We start from the raw sequence: 24,682 nt of genomic DNA, 5'->3' as shown, positions 1-24,682 counted from the left end.
TATTACGTTTTAATCTTTTTTTTTATGATTAATTCATTATTTTCTTGAATTGATCTACATGCTATTGATTCAATTTATTTATTTATTTATTTTTTATGTTGAATGTGATACAACGCATTGAAGATGCAATTCCGGCTTTTTGAGAAGGATCTTCTACAAATTCAAAGGCTTTTATAGTTTTCTGCCAATCAGGTACTCTTAAAATAAAGTAAGATATTTTAAACAACCTTGAAGCATGAAAACATTCCCCATGATGGATGAACCCCCTGCATTTATATCTACCTTCCGATATATATATATATATATATATATATATATATATATATATTGTATATGTTCCATATATTTGTTTCATGCATCGCACAATTAAATTGCTACAATATATTCCATATATTTGTTTCATGCATCGCACAATTAAATTGCTATGTGGAATATCTGAGTCAATGTATATAAAATAAATTAAAAGTAAATTTTGGGTTTCCTAAACCCTAGGTTCGAAAAAAAAAATATTTGGGTAATCTTTGGCATCACCGTAGGATGGCGTCGACAAACTGGACCACATGTGCAGCCTTTTTGGGCCTCTTGCTCCACATCGAACACAACTAAGCCTCGGCTTGGCTTACATGCCACAGGGGCCTGAAAGCCCTAGTCCACCCGAGCCCAAACCCACATGCCAGAAGCATGCTGGGCTTGTTCCCAGGCACAGGCCTGCAGCCCTCATCCCTTGTCTCAGCCTACGCCAGCAAGCTGCCATGCTTGCTGGGCTTGTATTAGCCCCGGCCCACAGTTTTTCAGCCAATCCATGCGGCTGGGCTCCTTTCCTCGACCTTATACTATAACCAGCCTTCGGCTGGGTTCCTCGCACCACAACCAGGCCAACAATTTTGTTGGGCCTGTTCCCGTGCCTAACCCCCCTGGCCTAACACACCAACCTTCATGGCTGGGCTTATCCCTTGGACCCGTGGCCTGCAGCCCACTTCCGAGCACCTTTTTTGCTCACGGCACCCAACCCTATCCTTTGGGCTATGCTATTTTCGACCCGATACTATCATTCTAATATTATTTTTTTACAATCGACCATGTTTGGTCCCGATTTATTGAATTGATTAAAAGTGACATGCAGTACATTAATCCGATAATGAATCCAATATTATTGACCTGAAGATCACTTTTGGATATTAGCGATTCAATAATTTATTTTTATACTTTGAACCAACACATACTTTCGTAGTAACGAAGCTCTCACACTTGAGTTCCTGAAGAACCTCAAATCCACTACACTTAAATAAGCATATTGCATTCTGTGTTCTTGCATAAACCTCTCTTTTATGAACTAAACGTTCATAAACTAAATTGAACATGTAGTTTCAAATTTAGTGTCCTTGAAACCCGAAGTTTTCATAAAATAATACACATATGAAAACCCGACGTTTTTCATGAAAACCATGTCTTAGAACTCGAATGTTCTAACTTTGATGCTTATGGAAGATTCATTCTCATTCCCTCCAATTCAATGGATTGTCGAACCGTCACAAGTTTGATTTTCCTTATTTGGACGTTTATAATAGAAACTACTTAATGTGGGTTACAAGACGTGAATCTCCACTTAACTATCACGAAGCTGAGAAACCATTAAAGCCAACAATGGCATGGAAGAGCTGAATAAGCCTCTGCCATGATCTTTATTCGAAGACTTATGCCCGAAGCGTTATCAATGGAAATACCTCCTGAACGAGGATTCCATGGCTTTTTGGCTCGCTTCTACAGACTGTATGATCATGCGACATATTGCCCGAAGCACACCATGATTACGTCCACAAATGAGTACAATTCTGAAGTTTATAAATCCGATCAAATTTTGACTGGAGAATACTTTTCTCATCCTTCCATGTTTCTAACTCGCCCTTGAAGTAGCAATTTAGAAAGCAGGAAGTTTACCGAAATCTCTAATCTGAGTACTACCACAAACATGAGATAAAGGTATAGATCTATACCAGTTCGGCTGAAGCCTAACGAACCCAATTCGGGTCTGTCTCTCTCACAATCCAATTTCGAGTTTGTTTTTACAACATGTGGTAGAATCAGGGCCTGCCAAGGTGTGGCATCATGCCCGAAGCATGATCCTTGGCACCTAAGACCTAAAACTTTAAGAATAAGCGATAGTATTCCCAAACTTTAACCCTGCAAAAGCTACTTCTGTCTTGATGGAATAGATCATTGGTTATGCACCTGTTCGTGCCCGTACCGATGTTGTTAAGAAGTACAATTCTAGTAATCAATATGTGAGACTAATTTTGCTCCACCAAACATCGTTGGAAGAGTAGAACTTTCACATGGATGACCTTGTTGGCCAAATCCCTTTAGTAAACCATTTACTTTGTGAATATTTTTTCATGTTCTTGGATTCATGTTTGGTGATTGTTTTACTTATGGATAATCTTATTGATATTGTCCTCGAATATGAGTTAATTGAATTATGTTTCTTAACACCTGATTAGGTAGGAATGTGGGAAAGTTAGTTGTCTGGATGAATGTGTACTACGCACACTAACTTTACACCTAAATCACATCTCTAACAACGACTTCAGGTCTATCCAACCTGATTAAAAGTATTTGGCACGCTCCTCGTTATATGAATGGTATTGCATTACCATTTAAGGGACCTTAAATTCTCCTTATCGTTGAGTTTTTAAGGATATTCGAGAGAACAATGATCATAAATGAAACCACTGAAGAAAATAGAGTGGAATATCTTTGCACCACCTCCAAAAATGAGCATGAGGCTTTGATTTGGGGCCAGTGAGTTATCTCCCAACTGGGAACACACCATATATGGTCGGCCTGGAGCCTGGTGATTGAGCAGTTTTACTTGCTTTGGAACAACCTTTAGGGACACTTAGGTCGAACAATGATGCTACGACGCATCTTCTTACCCGAAGTAAAGATCTTGTGACTATAAAACATACTTTGCCAAGCCTGCTCATTAGGGAAATTGATTTCAATATCATTCCTCGCAAAGATACGAAACAACTCTCTTTCTACAGTGCATTCAAGGGAATATGTGTGGACTAATCCAACCAACATGCGGACCATATAAATACTTATGGTTTTGGTTAATGAATTGAAAAATTGGTCACATGTTTGTCCACACACATTGCTGCTAAACCTCATGGCCGATTAAGTGTTCACCACCCTACTTATCCCTTAAGGTCCGGATAATGTTGGAGAGTTTATATCGACGGTTTTCAATAAAGTATTGCATGTATTTTGGGTTTATAATTGAACATCAAATTCCCGTGTTCACCCCAAATAGCCCCGCCCAGTGATCATAAAGCGCAATTTAAATGATGATCGCCTAGATTTTTGTGAACGTACCAAGTTTTCGGTTTTCGGTTTTTGCCTAGGGTTATGCAATCTTGTACACAGTTATGTTGGTCCACCTTTAAGGCCCATTGCCACCCAACCTATATGATGTTACAGTTGGTTACTGGGTACGAACCTGACGTTTTTCGTATTTACACATTTGGGTGTGCATTTCATGTGCCAAGTTACGCCGCTGCAACATACCAACATGGGTCCTCAAAGAAGGATGTAAATATTTGTCGATTATGATTCTCCTTCACATTAGCTATCTTTGAGCCCTTGCACGCGATCTTTCTACTGCTCATTTGCGAGTTGTCACTTTAATGAGACAATCTTTCTGCCGTTAGAGGGAGATAAGAACATCAACGTTCTTGTAGAACGGCGCGAAGTTGCATGGATAATTATGACAAGTAACTAGTAAACACATAATTTCTTAACATGTATAGCACATTAGGCTCAGGGTTGGGTTTATTCAATGAATATCTAGTATTGCATTTAGGGTTAGGTTCATAAGTAAGTTTAGGAATACCTCGGGTGACACAGTTAGGGAAACGACATGGTGATGGTGCATCCGAGATCGAAGATGATTCGTTATGGTCATTAGGGCTTAATAGTGGCGAGACTAACTGTGAGATAACATGCGGCACTGGATTGTCCAGTGGTGAGGAAGGCAATGAGTTGTTTGGTGGCGTCGGCTCGTCTCTTACAAGGTTTTCAACATTGTTTTCATGTGAATGATCACTACTTGTCTCCAAGACATTGCCACTTAATTCCACGTCATTCACATCACTATTTTCTTGTGAATGATCACCACTTGTTTCCGAGTCATCACCACTTAATTCTAAATCATTCACAATATCTGTATCCGGAATTGTATAATCAAGAGTTTGAACTTCTAGTTGATTATCCCCATGAAGTGAAGAATTGGGATTGGCAAAGTACATCTCATGCTCATGAAATGCAACATCCATAGTAATAAATAGCTTTTTTGTTAGAGGGTGATAACATTGATATCTTTTTTTACTGAAGGCATATCCCGCAAACACATCGTAAGGCCCGAGGTTCAAGCTTACTCATCTGCTGTTTGTGGAGATGAACAACGGCCACATAGCCAAACATGTGAGGTGGAAGATTGGGGATTACATAAGCATCAACATGTGAAGAAAGAGCTTGAAGTGGTGTCTGAAAATCAACTGATCAAGAGGGAACACGATTAATAAGATACGCATCTGAAGTGAGAACTTCTCCCCAGTAGGATAAAGGGAGACGTGCCTCGAGCAAGGAAGCACGAACAACCTCCAGAAGTTGACGATTCTTGCATTCGGCAACTCCATTTTGTTGTGGAGTATATGGGCATGTAGTTTGATGAACCATACCATGATGATCATAAAGGGCACGAAGTTCAGAGTTCACATATTCGCCACCATTATCACTCCTGAGAACCTGTATTTTTTATTTATATTGTACTTGCACCATTTTGTGAAATCGTTGAAACAAATAAGGAACTTCACTTTTGGACTTCATTAAACAAACCCAAGTCATACGTGTGCAATCATCAATAAAAGTAACGAACCAATGAGCACCACCAAATGTAGCAGTTTTAGAGGGCCCCCACACATCAGAATGAATTATCATAAATGGAACTAAACTTTTACTCAAACTGGACAGAAATGAAGTACAATGACTTTTAGCCAATTCACAAACACCACATTTAAAGCTAGAAACATCATTATGAACAAATAAGCTAGGAAACAACCTTCGTAGATAACTAAAAAAAGGATGTCCAAGTCGACAATGCCACAACCAAACCTTCGAAGCTTTATTCTTCTCCCCCTGAGATCCTTCCACGGCAAGAGCTTGAGTCAACATTCGAGTACTATTCGATGTCAGTTCCAAATAGTAGATATTTCCCTTCTTAATACCATAACCAATCGTCTTGCGAGTCCGAATATCCTTAAAAACACAAAAGGAAGGCCAAAAAATACAAGCAATGTAGGGCAACAGTTATTTGAGAAACAAATAATAAATTATAGTCAAGAGAATGAACAACAAGTACATAATCAAGATTAAGGGTATCATAAAGAGAGACAGCACATTCCCCAATAATGGGGGCAACATTACCATTAGCAACACTCACGTTAGTTTTGGTGGATGGGTTTAATGTTTGTACCTATCTAGAATCATAAGTCATGTGTTCAGTAGCACCAGAATCAATTATTCATATATTATTCGAAACAGATGCAGAAACCTTTAAAACCTTATCATCATTGCTTGTATGATCAGAATCTACCTTAACTTCGGCAATCAATGCACACGACTCATTATAGCGGGGATGACGAGTCCAGCATGTCATTGCTCCGTGTGAGTTTAATGCAGCGTCTGAGATGATTGATAGGGCCAAGATTCCAAACCAACTAGGTCAAACAATGTGAGACCCTAGAAAAACAAACAGTAGCCCAAAAAGAAAAAAAAAACTATTTTTTCTTTTTTCTTTTCTTTTCCTTACTCCTGGGGACTTCCTTCAAAGCACGACAAAGCAAGAAAATTGCATATCACAAAAAAAATTAGTTTTGCAGAACATGGGTTGAGTTGCAGATTGGTACGTGTAAACACGACTTTATGATTCTTGTGTGACTTTCAAGCAGCAGTGGTGTTTATTTGATACAAACAAGTGTGACTGCAAAAGATCAGGTGTGGGTGCGAGACGCACATAATTTGAAAGCATTTCCAACTGGATTGTTGTTTTATCCGCACTTCAAATTGAATATTTTACAATTTTTTTTGTAAACAAAATGATGTGTAGAAAGCTCAAAAATGAGTATTATATATTGTATGCTACTATTTCAACTTCCCTTGTTACTTAATTCAGTTTGGTTGCTGTCACTTAGTACTACGGTATAGTGGTATTCCTCTTCACTTGTAAGTGAGAGGTCTCAGGTTCGATTCTCGTCAGAGGCGAATTTGAACCACATTATTGCTAGCTCATTGTAAGGCTAAGCCCACCCCTCCCTTTAATATAGATAATATTGCTTATTCCAAAAAAAAATCAGCTTGCTGTATTGGATTTTTCTTCACTACTTTATAATATTGAATGATACAGAAAATTAATAAATAAGAAAATAAAAAATCTAAACAGTTTTGGATAAGGATGTTTACCGAATCGAAATTATCATACTGAAAACCGAATTGAATGGTTTGGGAAGAAAGAAAAAAAAAAAAAAAAACCCAAAACCAAACCGATTATCTCGATTGACTGAAACTTGGGAAAATCAAAATATTTTCGGGATTTCCCATCCCATTCACAGATACTCATCTCATACTGGCATTCTGAAATGGGCGAAATTCATGCCCTGCCCACTATTCAATGCAGGAATTCGAAAAAGAAGAAGAAAGGAGAATACCTTTGTTGTGTGAGAAGGCGAAAACACTCATAATATTGAATGGCACATTGTATTAAAGAAAAACTAATGAAAATGATTTAAAAACTTTAAGTTTTAAAGATAATAACGAAATAAATGGTAAAGTAAATAATATCAGAATTGATATTTTAGTGTTAAAATATGTTTTTTTCGTTAAAATGAACAGTACCCGAAGCTTTTCGTTAAACTTCTCTTGTTTTAAAGCTACACCCGTTGTATTGTGAATAGATATTTTGCGGGATTTGAAGAATTAATTTGTGCTATCTAGAATATTAGATAATATCGTTTGTTTGATATTCTAAATAGTCTTTATGAGTCTTTTCAATTCCTAAAAAGATAGATTGTTGTAGCAAAACCATTAACTTTTTTTTTTTCTTTTTATTTATTTATTTATTTATTATTATTTTTTAAAAAAAAAAAAGGTAATGACAACAAACAAAAACCAGGGACTTTCAATCCAATCTGATTAGAAAGAGAATACAACAAACAAGTTGAGTTGTCACTTGCTAGTGTGATGAATTAAGAATTATGGACAAAAAGTATTATTTTCCAAAAGTGGGTAAGTGATTTTTCATAATTTACTATTTTAAGTATAAAAATAACTAGATTGATTAGTTAACTATTCAACTGGTGATAATTCTCCTTTTAGTGTCGGAAGAGGCCCCAAATCTTGGAAAGGGATCTTCTTCCGGATCCCTTTCATCAAATCCTGGCAATCAACCAATTCAGATCCTTAAAATTTGATCCTAACGGCTAAAAACAAAAGGCCCCTTTAAAAGTTATAATAACTTTAGCCGTTTGATCAAATTTCAAAGATCCGGATTTGTTGATTGACAGGATTTGGTGGAAGGGATTCTCTCAAGATCCCTTCCCAAATTTCAGTCTCCTTGTTTCGAAATTTTCATCAACTAGATTATGTACTTATCGCAAATTCGACATGCTTCTGAATGTGTCAATTTTAAGCTATCCTTAAAGTGATCAAATGACTTCAAGATTGAACTGAATTGAGAATCAATTAATTTTCACAATTTATATTTAGATTTGAAAACTAGCAACATAATGGTTATGGTTATAAGCATTGGTAAATATGTGACTTCCATACTTAGAGGCCAACTAGTAGGAATAAGAAAATGTGATAATAGTAAAACTGTGATTGGGAAAATTGATTTTTACACTCTTTTTCTCCAATGCGCTTATCTCTCTTTTATTAAAATATGTGACTTCCATACTAAGAGTTCAAATTTTCTGGTCTTTAGAATCCGTACACTAATTTTCAGAGAGGATCCAAATTTAGAAAACACAATCCCAGAGATGGAGCCGGTGAAAGAGTACCCTATCTCCAGGTCCGTGAGAGAAGGCCACAAGAAATGGTGCAGTTTTCAAGTAAATGTTCGAGAGATTGTATTGGTCTATAAAATTGAAGAGGCACATTCATGGAACATCATCAAATTTAAGTATTTAACTGGACAGATTTTGTTGAATGAACAATAAATTTGAACCATATAAGGTTTTATACCAGCGAATAATTACTCGTACTCGTCAAGATGCATAATTGCAAAGTCGTACACCCGCATACCAATTGCTCTTTGTGTGTGTTATATTGTGTCACTTGATTTGCTAAAATCCAACTCGTGTCTCACTTTGTCTCATATCAACAAATTCCATTAAAACTGTTTGCGTGACATAGTTAGGAGGACTCATTATTGTTGTGATGTGGGTCACGCGTACCAAAAAACTTCTGTTAAAGTTCTTTTCTCCTTATTTTGAATTTTAAAAAGGTGATTTTTATTAAATTTTCAATCGAATGGCACAGATTTTTAGCAACAATTAGTCTCATTTTCTGTCGCATACCAATTTTTACTCATGTAAATTGTAAAACCTTTTTTGAATTGGTTATGCTTCAGTTCCTATGAATTTTTTTCTCTTTTAATAGCCCAAATTACTCAATAGTATGTAAAATGAACGATCAAACTTGAGTTGAATATAATATATTTGCTTACTAACAAGCAGTTTAGACTATTGAAAATTTAACTAACAGAGAGCAATAAATTCAGTAAATAAAATTGAACATACAATACACTGTAGTAGTGAGTTCTCCCCACCATACATTTATTCCTTTTTTCCAACAAAAAAGCTTTTGACAGCTCCCTCTATGGCTGCTCTCTCTCTCGACTTCCACCACTCCAACAAACAAGACTGGTTGATGCAGTGGACCGCAGTGGTGAACGTGACTCCGAGATAAAATAATGTCTCGCGAGGTGGAGCCATAAAGGGACAAGAATGGTCCGCGACCTACCCTGACATTATTTTCACGGAGAGCTTTAAGCGATGGTAAATAGAATAAGCAGTTAGAATCATGATCTTTGTTTGATAAAATAATGTCTCGCGAGGCGGAGCCATAAAGGGACAAGAATGGTCCTCGACCTACCCTGAGATTATTTTCACGGAGAGCTTTTTTCTCCTAGAGTTTAATTGTTTTCACATGGTTCTGGTGGTTGTTGACAAGCTTGAATTCTGCTGACATCCATGTGCAATTTTTATGTTCTTGTTAGCCCTGTCTATTAGGTTGTTTTATTTGCCAATCAACTCTCAACTGGCCAAGCCACTCAGTACTATGGTCTAATGGTATTCTTCTTCACTTGTAAGTGAGAGGTCTTAGGTTTGAATCTCATGAATGGAGAATTCTATACCAAATTAGGTTGCTCATTATGTGGCTTAGCTGAACTCCCCCTCCCTTAGTATAAAATATATCATTGTACTCATAAAAGAAAAAAAAAAACTCCCAACTGGCCATAATGTACTGATGAAATGGAGTGGAATTGAAAAATCAACATTGTCGTCACCGAGCAAATAAACATCAGAATCGAACCAAAAATCTAAAGTATCAAAGTAGTGACTCAGACAATGAATAGATGATGAATGAGACAATGAGTTGACGACGTTTGAGAAATGAATTTGCGAGTGTGAGAGAGGGATTCATGAGCGGTTGTAACGTTGTTACATTGTTGGCTGTATATATTGTTGCGCTTTTTTTTTTTTTTTTTTTTTTTAACATTTGTCAGAGGCCCTTCCTAATCTAAAATTCTAACTCCACCACTAACGAAGACATTACAAGAGAAACGGCCTGGGCCATCATCTGAATATTAATCTTATGAATTTTCGAAACAGATACCTACTCATTGTATTCATATCATAATTCTAGAAGTTAGCTAAACACTAGGAATGTAGTTTAGACCATCTCTAAATGAGATGTCAAATCCTAAGTGGAATGTCATGTAATCAAATTTGAAGGTAAGAGCAAGCTCTAACCGATATGTTAATCCTATGTGGATTGACATATGAGTTTTCGTATGTCAGTTTGACATATGAGAAAAGATGATGTCAAATCATTTTTAATTATATTCTTGTGTGGCTCCAATTAATGCATTAATTCTAGATCTTTAAAATTTATTTTAATTGATATCTTTTTAAAACGTATCATACAAGTATCATTTATAACAAAAAAACATATTGATTGAAAGTAAAGAAAATCTAACATTACCATGTCAGCCATCAAATTAACATTTGATATTTATCTTTTAATATGTTCTGCTCTTAAAGGATCCCATAATTTAAATAAGGAATAATGGTGGGTGACACTGACAGTTCCAAAAGTCATAACAAATCACAACCAAAATATGATATAATTGTTGTATAAAACTAATCCTCCCAACCAAACAAAGCCAAACACGAGCAAGCCAATAATATATGATAATCCCTCCATCAAAAGCGCATTACAGCTATCATCCACATTAATTAATAATTCCTCTGCTTTTATTTAATTAATTAACTTCCACTTCACCGGACGGTACTGAGCGCATAGCCTTCACCAAAGTTCAGAAAATATTTCACATTCGCGTTTTGGAATTATTTTGAGTCCATGTCATAATTATTTTGGTGATTATAATTTATAGCTGACAAGTAATACTGATGATGAAAATAATGTCATAATTATTTTGATGGTTGTAACTTACAAGTAATAGTAATGATAAAAATATTAATGTACTTTTGAATTTGACGAATAACAGATAGAATTTAACTGTAAAAAGTTAATTGGCTGATTTCAAACAATTCAAATGGTTAATTTATCAAAAAAAAATAGTTTAAGAAATTAATTTTAATTGAAGTAATAATTCAGATACTCAAATTGCAATGTACCCTATATTATTATATCAAAACAAATTACTCAGTTTTATTTATTTCGTTAAAAAGAAAAAAAAAACAAAAACAAAAACAGAATAAGTACATCGCGTGCACGCCCTTCCCTTACCCAAATCTTCAAACATACATGATTGCGTATCCATAAAACTTAATCATTTAATTACAACTACTTTATACTAGACTACAAACACGGAAAAGCAGCTAATATTAAACTAATTAATATGCTTAGCTGTGCCAACAATTGGATCACAGCTAATCCACATTTAAACTATTTCACAAATCCAAAACCAAAACTAACATCAAACATTTTTTTAAAGGTAAATTACATTTTACCTTTCATGTTTGGGTGTCGTTTTGTAAGCATATTCAGATGAGGCGAAGATGAGAGTGAGGGGTGGGCGGAGGCCAAAAGAAGAAGAGAAAAAGGAAAGGATGAGTTGGAGAAGGAAAGAGCCCTTCTTTAATTAAAAATCATTTTATTATTTTTTAATCCACATGTCACACATGTATATGGGGCCCGTGAGATTTACATAAGTAGATAACTGAAAATATAACAAAAATTAAGATGGTTGTACGGAATTGAAATCAAATAATAGTAAAGATATAAAATTAAAATGTTTAAAAAATATAAAAATTGCATCCATGCAAAATGTAACTTACCTTTTTTTTTAAGTCAGGGACTCCAATATCATTCCTCAAATAATAAAAAAAAATTGCAACTAAATCAAACCCTTCATTTAAAAACTAAAAGGGAAAATTAAACAATAGCCACACGATTAAAAACAAAGTGTGCCCTGTCTACTCTCTCTCTCTCTCTCTCTCTCTCTCTCTCCTCTCACTATACACACCTACACATTCTCTCTCATCAGTCTGTACGTTAGTACAAAAAAGGACCAAACCCCAACAAAACGACGACGTTGTTCATCGCAGTCAGCCGACCAGATCGGACTGCTGACACAGCTCCTTCCTCAGCCGCTGCGAGAAAAGTCTGCAGGCATCCATGCTCAGATCAACGGCTGCGGCCAATGCCACGAAAGCCGCTGCGTCCTCCGTGCAGTTCACGTGCTGCACGCTCACCTCCACCGCAGGTTTGCTGCATCTCCCCTCACCTTCCACCTTCGCAGACATCACGAACCCTCTGTACATGCAGAAAGGCCACAACCCGTACCCGAAGTCCCCGCTCCCCCTCGGGCTACAACCCGGAGAATTTGGGCCGGCTCGGTTAGTGGACCCTGACCCGAGATCCAGGACGAATTTCCCGCCCTTGTTTAGGCTGAGAGTGGACTCCGCCAACACGACGCCGGGGCCGCTGGTGTCGGGAATGAGTTCAAAGCGGTAACCGAGGCCGTCGGCGCCACCTCGTTCGCGCCAGGCCTCCAAGCGTCCCCAGGGCTTCCAGGTGTTGTCGCCGGGCCGGAGAATGAGCCAGGAGCCTGGGTTGGAACGGCTGACGCGGTCCGACCCGGGCGAGGCCACGAAGGGCGTGACCATCGAGGCTGCAGCCACAGGCGACCCTGAGAGGTCGTGGACCGTAATCGACCAGCCCTTTCGTTCCCTTCCGTGTCGCTCTCGCTCGCTCCCGAACGAGCTTAGCCAGCTCCGAGAGCTGCCTTGGTCCGACTGTAACGACCTGAAAACAAAGGGCAAAATGGGAATACAAAATTAAACTGAGATTTGAACCATTGGCATCTACGTAAAGAGAATTAACGGGATCGATTCAATTCAGACGAGCATTGAACAAAACGTCGTCGTAAGGCAAACAAAAAATTCAAACTGAAACCCAAATTGGAAAGAGGGAATTATACCTGGATCTCTGAGTGCGGTCGGCGGGTGTTCTGAAGCTGAACGTGCAGGTGAAGACTGGCTGCCGGAGGTTGCCTTGGATCTGAAACACTTGCGGGCTACACTCGGGTTCACCGTCGAACTGGAACACGAATCTCGGGTCAGGTTCGGCCTTCACATTCAAATGGAACTGGGACTGAGCCGAGGACCCGCCCTTGTTGGCCCCTTTTCCCACGGAGACCCACCCGTTGTGGAAAACGCTGGGCTTGGACTCGGTTCCCGCCAGATCCAAGGGAACCGAAACCCGGCCCAATAGCCTCCCGGAGTTGACGCCGCAGGTGGTGCCCCTGCGGCCGGTGTAGATGGAGATTTTGAGGCAGAGCTTGGAGGCGAAGATGGACTTGGAGGCGAGGCGGTCGAGATCAGACTTGCTGAGGTGGAAGGTGGCGGCCGTGGCGGGGTAGTCGAGGGTTTGGGTGTCGGGATGTAGGCAAGGGACGACGGCGTTCTGAGGGGGGATGTTGAGATTGTTGAACTTGATCTTGCAGAAGCACGGAGAGGAGGAAGGGTGGACGACGGAGCTGGCGGGCTTGGAGGCGACGGGGATCTTGAGAGCCAGATTGCCCACTGTGACCCGCACAAATGGGCATGGATCCATTTGAGCTACAAAATCAAATCAAATCGAATCACAGTAAATGGTTATGCTCTTTTCTCTCTCAGTGGAGTCTTGTAGCAAATGCTAATGCTGCTGCCGCCATTGATTTCTGGTTGGGATTTGGATTTGGAGTTTCTTAATTGGAAAGTGCAAAGAGGGTTACTGGTGAGATTGTATATTTTTATTTTTTTTTAATTTGGGGTTGGGAGACAGCTGGGTACAGCCTGCCCTCGCTGCCAGCTCGGACGAAGTTTACGCCATTTTCAGGATTGTGGAGGAATAGAAACAATTCTCTCTCCTCTCTCTCCCCCCTTTTTCTCTCTCCTCTAGTGGGGCCCCATCTCTCTGAGTCTAACCCAAGCCACCTGTCTTTTCACTGCCGCCTATAAACCTATTCTGTGTCTCTTCCGTAATATTTTTTTTTAATAAATCGATATTTTTACATTAGTAAAAAAAAAAAGTTCAGTAAAATTACGTAATAAACAACTTAATTTGGTATCTAATTTATCATCTGATTTGAACATAAAATCTCTCATTTCTAAATGAAGATAAATACTATCAAACCATAATATTGAATGACTCTTTTACTAATTCGAGAACTTAAGGATGCACTTAGTGTGATTTCACCTAAGATGGTCTGACCATCATAATTTCATCTTATTTGGCTTCATCGAAATAACCAATTATTTTAATATCGTGTTTAATTACAAATTCACGCTACTGATGTTTGCGGTCTACTCTGTAATATTAATAAGGGTATTTAATCTCTCCAGCTATGGGATTGGGAGAGGATGGAATCTCCGGCTCTGTATGCGAAGTGTGTGACCAGCAAATCTGTGTGCTGCTTCTTCCCCCTGTGCCACACGATGACAGACGGGCAAACACGTGGGTCTTTTATTTATTTATTTTTGCTCAACTATCCGGAATTGAATTCCCTCCTGAGCAAATAGTGAAGATCCTCATGATCACACAATACGGACCGTTGGATTTTAATCTAATGGTTACAATTATTATAAGTTTTAGAGAGACCCTATGTTTGTAACCATTTGATTAAAATCCAATGGTCCGTGTTGTGTGGTCATGAGGATCCCCATCATTTGCTTAGGAGGGAATCCAATTCCCAACTACCAAACTCTATTCACAGGTGATGGATCCCTCGAACACCATGTGTACCATCCAGTTGTGATTCATAAATATCGAGCCGTGACGTGACCAGAGATTTTTTAATGTGATCAACACATAATGTGATACATTATGTATCACTATATAAATAGTGAGATATATGTATTAAAAAGTTAATAACTTAAAAAATAAAAATTTTCATCATTTACATAAAAACACGTTATGTACCACACGAGTTTTCGTCACAATCAAAAATTTCTCATGACATTGGAGATGAAGAAGATGATTAAGCATATATAAAATAGTAATCAATTTTTAACATTTTCTTATTTTTATTTTTATTTTTTACGGTTACATTAATCCTAGCCGTTGATGTCTCTACAAATATGAAAATAACGCACTCAAAAATGCCACAATGTACCAATAGTAATTTTTTAAATTTTTTTATACAATTAGGATCATTTGGCTGTTGAAAATCCAACTGCTATAAAACTGTCGTGTCATACAATCGTTTGTGTGTCAGTAGAGCTACTGCAACGGGCCCCATGATCCAATCAACTATTGATTTGGAAATGACTCTCTATATCAAGTGTTTCACAAACAAATTAAGGCTTGACACCAGATTCGACATTAGCTTACTTGTATACTTGTTGACGGTAATCCCACACAAAATTCTCCACCATATCTTGGCTATGTTCATCAACTGAAACATAGAGGTTGCAGAAAACACCAGTTATGACCCCTCTTTCCTTAAACGTATGACTTTTTAAGTGTTCTTTGATCTCATTAATCTTCAGTATAGCTCAACTGTGATGCATTGATTTAAGTACCTTCTGGTGGCCTTTTTTTTATTTTTTTTTATTTTTTTAACAAACGATATAATTTATACTAAGGGTTGAGGGTTGTGGGTGTACCTGTACCTCACAATGGGTTAGTAAAAGTGTGGTTCAAATTCGCCGTTCGAATTTAAGACCTCTCACTAACACATAAAGAGAAAATAAACTGTAGTACTAAATGGCAACTTGGTGGCCATTAGATTAGCCAAGTTGACCTTTTTTTTTTGTTTAGAGTCTTTTTTGTGTGAGGATCCTTCGAATTTAATCTACGATGTTGTATTTGAAGTTTATACTTTTTCTTAAATGATAACAAAATTGCTATCGTTACGCTCAAGGAAACAAAACTAATGTGTTGGGCCAGATAGGTAGCTGCTCATACTGTTCAATTGGACCCAACGACCAAAGCAAAAGGCCCATTTAAACACCAAAAGCCGACACCAAGGTCCAAGACAAATAACGATAAATGTGGTATCCTCAACGTTATCCCCGAACGAACCAACAGAGGAGCAAAGCAAGAGCAACCTAAGCGAAGCGAAGATGTCAGTCTCAGCTGTGTTGGGGTCTCAATTCGTGGCGGTGGGTATGCCCGTGAAGAACCCATCTGCGACGGCCTCGTTTGGTGTGACCAGTTCGGCCCCATGGCGCGGCTCAACCACCGGTAACGGCGGCGGTGGTGGTGGGTTGGTGATAGAGTGCTCGTCTAGGCCACAGAAGAAGGCGACTGCGCACCACCGGAAGACTCGGCCGCGCAAAACGCAGCCGTGGGACATTAAGCGCAAGCCCACTGTGTACGCTCCCCTCCCTCCTCTCCCTGCCGAGTGGACCTTGCTCTCTAGTGCCGACGAAGCTGCTTCTGCTTCTGCATCTTCTCCGGAAGAGTCCTCCTCTACTGAGTAGTCATTCTACCTCAATTAATCCATGTTATTATGCTCTGTTTTGTTTAATTTAAGTTTGGAGATTTGAAGTTTGTTTTCTGTTTGTTTAATTTAAATTTAAATTTACTTGTTTAAATTGAATTATTAGAATTTGTACTCATTTGTTTGGATATTAGGAATCTTTAGATTTCAAAATGCAAGTGCAGAAATGGGGGAATATCGAAAAAAATCAGAGAAGGATATGGAAGGGGGAGTGAAATCTAAGCCTCACTTTACAGTAGAGAAATTCTTTAAATTTTGACTAAATTGACGATATTTTCAACATTAAATATCAGGAGAATTTTTATATCTCGTTTAAACTAGTGTTTGGTATTCATTAAAGTTTTATTTTAAATTTTCATCATTTTTATCAAAAGCAACCAATATTGTTATCTGTCGGTATTTACACAAAATTGCATATCAACATTTTTACTAATACCGATATTTTAATCGCTGAAATTTAAACGTCAGATTTATGATTTTAAAACTCTCAAGTCTCCATCTGCATTGCTTAGTAATCCAAACAAGAGAATTAGCTTTCAAAGAATCTTAACTTTTGTCAAAATTACAAGTTTATTTTCACCGTTCAAACGGGCCATAAAATAACGATAATTCAGGATGACACGATAGTAAAACACGAATTTAATACAAACAGGGGGTCCGAGTTGCTTGATACGAACTCGAAATCAGCACAATCTACTAAATTCAACAGAATTTTGGTTAGTCTTGAAAATCTTAACACGATTTTCATTTCTTGATATGGACGCAAGGCATAGAGATACAGGTAAGGTAGATTTTGTCTTAATTTGGTACTGAGTTGATTTTGAAAAAAATGGCTATAAAAAAAAGTTGGGCCTTTTTTTATGTTTGGTAAACATTCATATTCAACTTTTTTTCATAGTTTTAGGTGAAAAAAAGCCAAAAACAAAAAGCTGTATAACCCAACTTTGAAAAACCAACTTTTTTTTACATCTATTATACATAAAAGTTTATCAAACATTATAATACTGTTTTTTTTTTTTTTCAAAAGTACTTTTACAAAAAAGTTTACCAAACACTCTACTGCTTTATTTCACAGCTACTTATTCTCACAGCACAGCATAAACAGTTTTTTTTCAAAACATAACAATACCAAACCAGCCCTTTGATTGTTGGTGTGAAACCAACACACAAGCTAACATGATCACAATTTGATCACCGGACTATAATAAGGCACACCCGGAACCCGGATGATACCGACAGAAACAATCGAGCCCTCGAATCACCGCGGTTTTCGTGTTCTAAAAGTTCGTTTACGTTAATGGAAACGATGGTGCATCGTAAGGCATGCCTCAACCATGCCAAAACTCTCAAGAAATAGAAAAGGGATCAGTTAAAGAAACGAAAAGATACTAGATTTGCATCTTTTCGATCTTTATTAGCTTCAAAAATGAAAATGCAGATTTAATCCGAAATTAAACTGATACATCGCAGGGACATATGCCCGTCCTACATAAAAAGCCCGACAAATTATGTGATTGTGTAATCAGCAGCTGCTTACGTTACCTGCCAACATCGCAAGCGAGTAGGAAGAAAACGAACCAACAAACAGAGCCGTTAGATTTATGAGAACTCTGTACATGAAGCATTATTCCAGGCTGAACATCTCCCGTCAGCAGCTTGAATGTACGGACAACCATCCTCCTTCAGCCATCGGCAGGGATCCACACCAGTCACTGTACGTGGGACGGAACCTTGCCCTGCAGAATCTTATTGAGGTGCTTTGCTATCTGCGTTAAGACTGTCACCTTGAAGCAGAGTCGATGGAAAAGTTTTCAGCCAGATCTCTTTTTGTGCTTCCCCTTCACCAGGCTTAAGAGGAAGTCCGTGAATATGTGCTCATATTCCGGCATTTTCCCATACCCTGCAAAAAAATTCAAGGCCGGTTAAATAAACCATACAAATGACTTCTGTTTGTGCAATCGGTAAAATCAACATACTGATGTAAATAATACGCTGAACTCAGTCAGCCGTCAAATGATAACTGAGAAAGATAATTCACTTGCCTGGGAAGTAGTTAATGTCAATGACATAAAACCGATCTCTGGTCCCATGCTCTCGGATCATATCCAAGTTGAACAATCGCAGACCCTATATAATGACAGGACAAACTCATTAATTCCAACTTCCATGCATCAACCTGCCCATGGCATAAAACCATTGAAAAGTGTGAGTTACCAGTCGACGGCGAAGTTCCTTGGCAAGTTTCTCAAGTAATGGTCGCGGAGGAAGTTCTGCAAGAAAAATAGTAATTACACGTATTAGAGAGGCCTGCATTTAAACTTCACAGCCAAGATAGAAATTTCAAAACCACTGCTATAGTAATTGGAGCCTAACAAAAAAGATAAAAGACAAATTGTTGAATTTCACTGTTCATTCCTCAGTTGCCGGCTCAACCCCTTCAATTTCAAATACCAACGACCAGCCAATTTAATTCGTTTTTTTTTAACCAATGCCAAATTATATTCAAGAGTCCAAAATCCAGCAAAAAAAACACAAAGTTTATGTTTGAAAGCCAGTAAATGCAAAACTCGTAAACATGCAATGGAAGAACCTGAATTCCTGGACAGGAAAACTCACCAGCAATGCATGGGTCCAGATCTGCATCTTCTGCTGACGCTGCAGCACAAGAAACCCTCGGAAAACGATATACTCCAGCCGTTTTGGAGAGCTCTCGTTTGGTAACATCCGGTAAAGAGAAACGCCTGACAACTTTTATAGCTTCACCAACTATATAGACTTTAAAAAGAACACCCCCTATAACCAGGAAAGAAGCGAAAGTTCAATAATTAGTATGAGCGTGTGCTGCTATTCAGGACATAATGATAAGAAACTATACAGATCTTAGTTGCATACCATGGTTTACAAACTCCTGAAGAACAAGAGGAGGGTCAAGCTTTTGGAGAGAGTACCAATCGTAAGCAAGTGATAATTCATGTGACTTTTTACTTCCATCATTGACCAGTGGCTTCGCAACTGAAACATAAAATCAGTACATTTATCAAAAAAGACTGACCAGAAAAAATTACAGATATGGAACTTATGTCTCCTAACAGAAAATACTTAAGTAATATAACACCACCAACAGGTAAGCATATGGTCCTGATAGTTTACTATAACTAGTTACTACAATACATTAAGCATACCAATGGGTAGTTTCAGCCCAAAATTTGCAACAGCATCAGGGATGGATGATGCATCTTTCTTAACAACCAACTGTTTGGGAACCCCAACTTTGCCTGCACGAATTCATCAATACCACTGCCTTTAGCATCACTAAGGACAAAATTTCAGTTGCCACGCTTATAATTTAACCCGACTCTCAGACTAAAACATGTGAGCCAAAGTTCAAGCAAAATACTATTCTTAGGTAATCCAACATTTGAACAAAAGGCACAGAAGTTACCATAAGAATCAGACAAGTTCAAATCGGCAACAGCCTGGAGCATGGATTGACGATTGTGTAAATGTTGTATGGCATCAGGAGGATCAAGAATGGTGACTTCTGGGTGTGTTTGCCTATAGTCCTGTAAAAGGAAGAAAAAGGGTTGTCAAGGGAGTATAACCCAAATTCTACAAAGTACATAACAAATAATACAAAACAATAATGATTTAAAAGAGTAAAGCGATCGAACCAAATTCCAGTAACAGTACCCATCAAACAAACAAACAAACAAAAAAAACTACACTCTGCAAAAGATGTTATCTATCACCTTTAAAGCAAACATATAATTCCAGTCCATATCATATTTCTACAAATACAAAAATGAACTTAGGGCATGATGAATCGTACATAGAACATAAGTGGAGAAGAAAGCAAACAAAATACAGTGTTATGTATAAATACTTGAGTCTTTTGCATACAAGGACAGTGCAGTGCATGGATAAAAAATGACAAGGGGGACGAGAGTCGTTCTGGTCCAGTTTTAAAGAATAGATCGAACCCTTATTGTCCCATTGTTAATGTAATTACACAATAAAAATTTGACAAGGACTTGAAATGTCCACTTAAAACAGCATTGGATTGTGCAAACTATTGTTCCAGAAAACAACTTGAATGTGGATATATATATATTTATGCACCCCCTTCCCTAGTTATTCAGCACAAAGCAAAACTGAACAAAAATCATTGTTACTGATCGCAAAGATGTATAAATAAGAAAATAGTCAAATACAGTAGTCTAACACGGAAACAATGATCAATCAACTTTCTCCAGAATTTCCAACATTTGGCAGACGTAAAATATTCCTTCTTAAACCCTTTTTTTAATAACTTATTAAAGTTGTAGTACAAACCTAAAGTAACTGACGATGAACACAGTATGTCCTCATTAAGGTTTTGAAATACTAGCAGGCATAAGCAGAGGAAAAAAGTAATTGATCTTATATCAGATAGATTGAATAAATTGTGTTTGCTGTAACTGATTACAGGTCTTAGAACCAAAGAATCCTATTTGGGACACATTGGACATGTTAATATTCACTTCCTATTAAAACTCAGTGTTTTGGATCTGAAGATTAGAATTCAGTATACTGATAGAAAACCAAACAATTTCCAAGATACATAGAGAAAGAACTAAAGTACTGCATGACAAGATTTACAATGTTAATTACATGTTAACTGAAGTTTCATAAAACTATAAGCCTAATACAGGCTGCTGACAATGGGTCAATTGTACACAACATAGATCATCGATTACTGACTGGAAATCTGATAAGTGAAAACTAGCAGTAGAAACAACAAAAGGTAGTTACTGAGTGACACTCACAACATTTGTCCAGAAAACATAACCATGCTTTCGGACACATTACCCACAATCACAATGACTATGATCGAGCCCACCAAAATAATAATAATTCTGATTAGTCCAAAGTGCTAGTTGCATAATCATCATTCCACATGACCTTTACATGTCAGGGATTTTTTCTAGACAATAAAGAAGTAGTTTACATGCCATGGAAGGAAAGAAAATAACAGAAATCACGATATAATTTGTATATGGTTCATGCTGAGGTCGTTCAAGATTTTAATCAATTACCAAACATACTGCGTTGTTTAATCTACTACTTAACACTCTCCCATAGGCACAAGCAACTACAAATTATAAAATAAAACGTCAATCCAGCCAATATAGGAAAGTTTGCAGCTGTAATCCTACCAGTGTATAATCGATGGCCAGCAATCTAAATGCACCCAAATGTTGGACCAGCCATCACAACCAGCATCCGAAAGAGGATTTTGAAGAAGGGGCAGACCTTATCCTAGAACTTATAGCGCCCTAGACACTCAATAGCAGGTGTACCAAATCTAAATTCACTAACATCACATCAAGTTCGCTAACTCCCATTCAGCTGACAGTGAGGGTAAGTTATACCCTGAAAACATGAACCCATTGAAGAGAATCACGAATCTTCCACAAGAAAATGGCTTAGAAAACCTGAAAAACTCAGCTAGATGGCCATGGAAGTAGAAACATCATCACTTGCTGGCTTGAGGCCTCGACCTCAACTACAGTCATAATTCATGACGAAGGAAAGAGAAGCACTCTGCACGTGTCATCAGACAGGAATAAGTTCTAAGCATTAACATTCTGGTTGCCAACCAACCTGTCGGTGATTATTTGATCCCGTGCAATGTATAAATGATGTCATGCACAAGATGAGGATAATGAATTTAAGCAGCAAGTGTGGTTTCAAGACAAATCAGTCCAGAATATAAGTTCTTAAGGCTATAAAATGATGAAATTTACAGAAACCAACCTCAAGAATCTGGCGCCACTCTTTTCCAGACAGCTGCAAGAGAGAAACGATAAAAATGTATTGAGTTACTCTTGACCATCTACATTTATCAGACCAAAATCAATAGTGGGTATGTATGGTGAAATAAATACAGTGGGAAGAAGACTTTTACCAAATCCCTCGTTGTACGGGTTGGAACCAAACAAGATAAGCAACTGTTTAAAGGAAATTTCCTAACCTTATGCAGCACTATGTCAAAAGGGCCTTGATCCGAAAGGGGCTTGTTATGATCAATAGCAACAAACAATATCCCCTTGTTTCTGCATTAAACAAACAACATATTACACTTGGTAAGGAAACACCTGAGTAAAAACTGCATAACAACATCACCATTACTTGAAAGCGCAGAGACATAACACCAACACGGAAACTCCGAATCAAAGCTATTCATCACTAGGAAATTAAGAGAAGGAAAAAAATCCACACTAATTGAATAGTATTGAAAAAGAAAATTTAACATTCAACCACTAATCTTGGTTCACATCCAAGTCACACAAAGCATAGTCATAAATTTTGAATCTTGTTAGAAATTCAAATTCTGGCAAATGCATATGAACACAGATTAGCATAGTCATAAAAACATATTTACAATTTTATATTTTGGATTAAACCCAGATTACAAACGTGATTGCATTTTTAATAAATGGGTCATTGGAAAATGACTTAAAAGCACACAACTTTTGCGTGCCTTTAACTCCTAAAGAATAAAAAATAAAAAATCTCAGGACTTGGTTGAGAAATAATTGATGGTTAGAAAGAAGATTCCGCAACTTTCTTTCACTTTCTCGCCAGCCAAACAAAAATGACAGTAGGGACTGGGATATTCCAGATCGGAAAAACCCCACATCACAACAAATTCAGTCCGCAAATCAATCCTCATGGGCACATCAGAAAACATAAACAGAAGGGTTTTTCAGATTATCAAATTGTGATTAATGTCCACAAACAGATATTAATTACCTAGCTAAACCTTCGAGCTTTGGCTGCAAAAAGCTCTTAATCTTCTTAGAGGTAAGAGCGTAACCTACCACCACCAATCTCTTATGACTGGTATTAGGGAACCCACCTTCTTCCTCCCTCCCACCTTCTTCGATACCGTACGGCATTTCCTCCCTCATTTCTCTCACCATGGAAAGATAATTTCAAAATTTAACTCCTGGGTATTGAAGATCTGGTAGGTTTAATGGCGTCTGATGCGACAGAGAGCGAGAGAGGCAGAGAGGAACAGAGACAAGTGAAGGTGATGACGATGGTTTTGTAATGTGCCTAAATTGTGTAACGAAATGTGGAAATAGGAGTTTAAATAAGATTTGGCTTCCGACCAAAAAAGTAAAATGATTTGCTTACGGTGCCAAGTGAATCCGAATTTGGATGCCCCCACCCCACGCGTTTTGTAATGGTCACGCTTTCCGGTTTATCTTCCGAGTTAACGTTATGTATCAATCAAATAAAGATGTGTAAATTTTAGTCATGTGTTTTTATTTTATTTTTATGTGTATTTATTTCATTATCACGAGGTGTTACATTACGAAATATTCATGTCGTGTAAGGGCTACTTTGGGTTGGTGTGTTTTTTTTTTTCAAAATTGTTTCTTTTGCGCCGTGAGAATGAACGGCTATGATAAAAAGCATGTAAGTGTTTGATAAATTATAATGTTAAAAGTGCCTTTAGCAAAAAAACAAAAAACAAAAAAATAAGATGGTATTGTGGATATAAAAGTTTCATTAATCGGTATTATTCACTTGTCTACAATGAAAGAAGCGTTTTTTGAGAAACATGTGTAGAGCTGCTTATACTTTCTGCTGTTTTGAACCTATGATTTTAAGATTTTTTTTTTTTTTTTTTCATTTACCAAACTTATGTTCGTTCTTCCTAATGTCGTTCGAAATGTAAGATGTAATTCTAATGGGCCAAACTGTTTATGAAAAAGAAACTTGTGTTTATAATTCGGCAAAGAATGAGCACTCCCACTAGTTACTAGTTATAAGGACTATATAAAAATGTGGGTACATCAACATCATCTAGATAATCATAGTAGGCACAAAGGCTCAATACACCTCTATTGCCTCATGAAGCATACTTTGAGTGACGACATATTCGCACACAAAACTCAAAAATGATTGGTGAGTGAGAAAATTTAAGATTCCTTGCTATCCTTCTTGTATTAAATTTTTCGTTTTTAAAACTAATAAGTACTAAATAATTTAGCTGCAGTTAGCGTTTTTTTAAAACGAAGATTGGATCCAAGACGAATTCACCAAATGCAAGTTGTTTGTGGATTGTTATGGATCACACCCAACTGTTATAAGTAGAAAAATTCCATTTCAATTACACGAGGATGCAACGATCGGATTGTCACTTCTCACAAAATAGTTCGGTGCTCGATTATGATTTTTCAACCCAACAATCATATTTTGCAAAACCATCTTAATACTAAGTCGTTGAAACAAGCCAATGTCGTGAACCAATGTATCGACGCACACGACGACACTCAGAGTGATTCAGTGACAAAAAATTTGATTTTCGAAACACAATAAATGTTGAAACAAATT

The 24,682-nt window shown here is 37.5% G+C and overlaps 3 protein-coding genes across 4 annotated transcripts; 1 reads left to right on the top strand and 2 right to left on the bottom strand.

Annotated features, from left to right (window-relative positions):
* Positions 1-11,650: 11,650 nt before the first annotated feature.
* LOC137718053 (uncharacterized) lies at positions 11,651-13,828 on the bottom strand. The gene is made up of 2 exons (XM_068457565.1): positions 12,788-13,828; positions 11,651-12,612 (listed from the first exon to the last, which is right to left on the bottom strand). Exons 1-2 carry the CDS (start codon positions 13,420-13,422, stop codon positions 11,913-11,915), a joined length of 1,335 nt encoding a protein of 444 aa, XP_068313666.1. The 5' UTR covers positions 13,423-13,828; the 3' UTR covers positions 11,651-11,912.
* A 2,029-nt stretch (positions 13,829-15,857) lies between these two features.
* On the top strand, positions 15,858-16,388 carry LOC137718193 (large ribosomal subunit protein cL38). The gene has a single exon (XM_068457694.1). The coding sequence runs from the start codon at positions 15,915-15,917 to the stop codon at positions 16,272-16,274; it is 360 nt and encodes a 119-aa protein (XP_068313795.1). The 5' UTR covers positions 15,858-15,914; the 3' UTR covers positions 16,275-16,388.
* Positions 16,389-17,663: 1,275 nt separating this feature from the next.
* Positions 17,664-23,401, bottom strand: LOC137717748 (inositol-tetrakisphosphate 1-kinase 3-like). 2 transcript variants are annotated; one of them, XM_068457211.1, is made up of 10 exons: positions 23,090-23,401; positions 22,308-22,389; positions 22,091-22,123; positions 19,737-19,857; positions 19,477-19,569; positions 19,187-19,306; positions 18,911-19,087; positions 18,509-18,564; positions 18,337-18,421; positions 17,664-18,194 (listed from the first exon to the last, which is right to left on the bottom strand). In XM_068457211.1, the coding sequence occupies exons 1-10, from the start codon at positions 23,257-23,259 to the stop codon at positions 18,106-18,108; spliced, it is 1,026 nt and encodes a 341-aa protein (XP_068313312.1). In that variant the 5' UTR covers positions 23,260-23,401; the 3' UTR covers positions 17,664-18,105. The 2 variants fall into 2 exon arrangements, with proteins under 2 accessions (XP_068313312.1, XP_068313314.1); XM_068457213.1 differs by lacking the exons at positions 22,308-22,389; positions 23,090-23,401 and adding an exon at positions 21,490-21,877.
* Between the last annotated feature and the right edge of the window lie 1,281 nt (positions 23,402-24,682).

Source organism: Pyrus communis, chromosome 15 (genome assembly GCF_963583255.1).
Source record: "Pyrus communis chromosome 15, drPyrComm1.1, whole genome shotgun sequence".
Classification (NCBI taxonomy): Eukaryota; Viridiplantae; Streptophyta; class Magnoliopsida; order Rosales; family Rosaceae; genus Pyrus; species Pyrus communis.
Note: the sequence above shows the minus strand (reverse complement) of the source record. Positions and strands in the feature narration are given on the sequence as shown.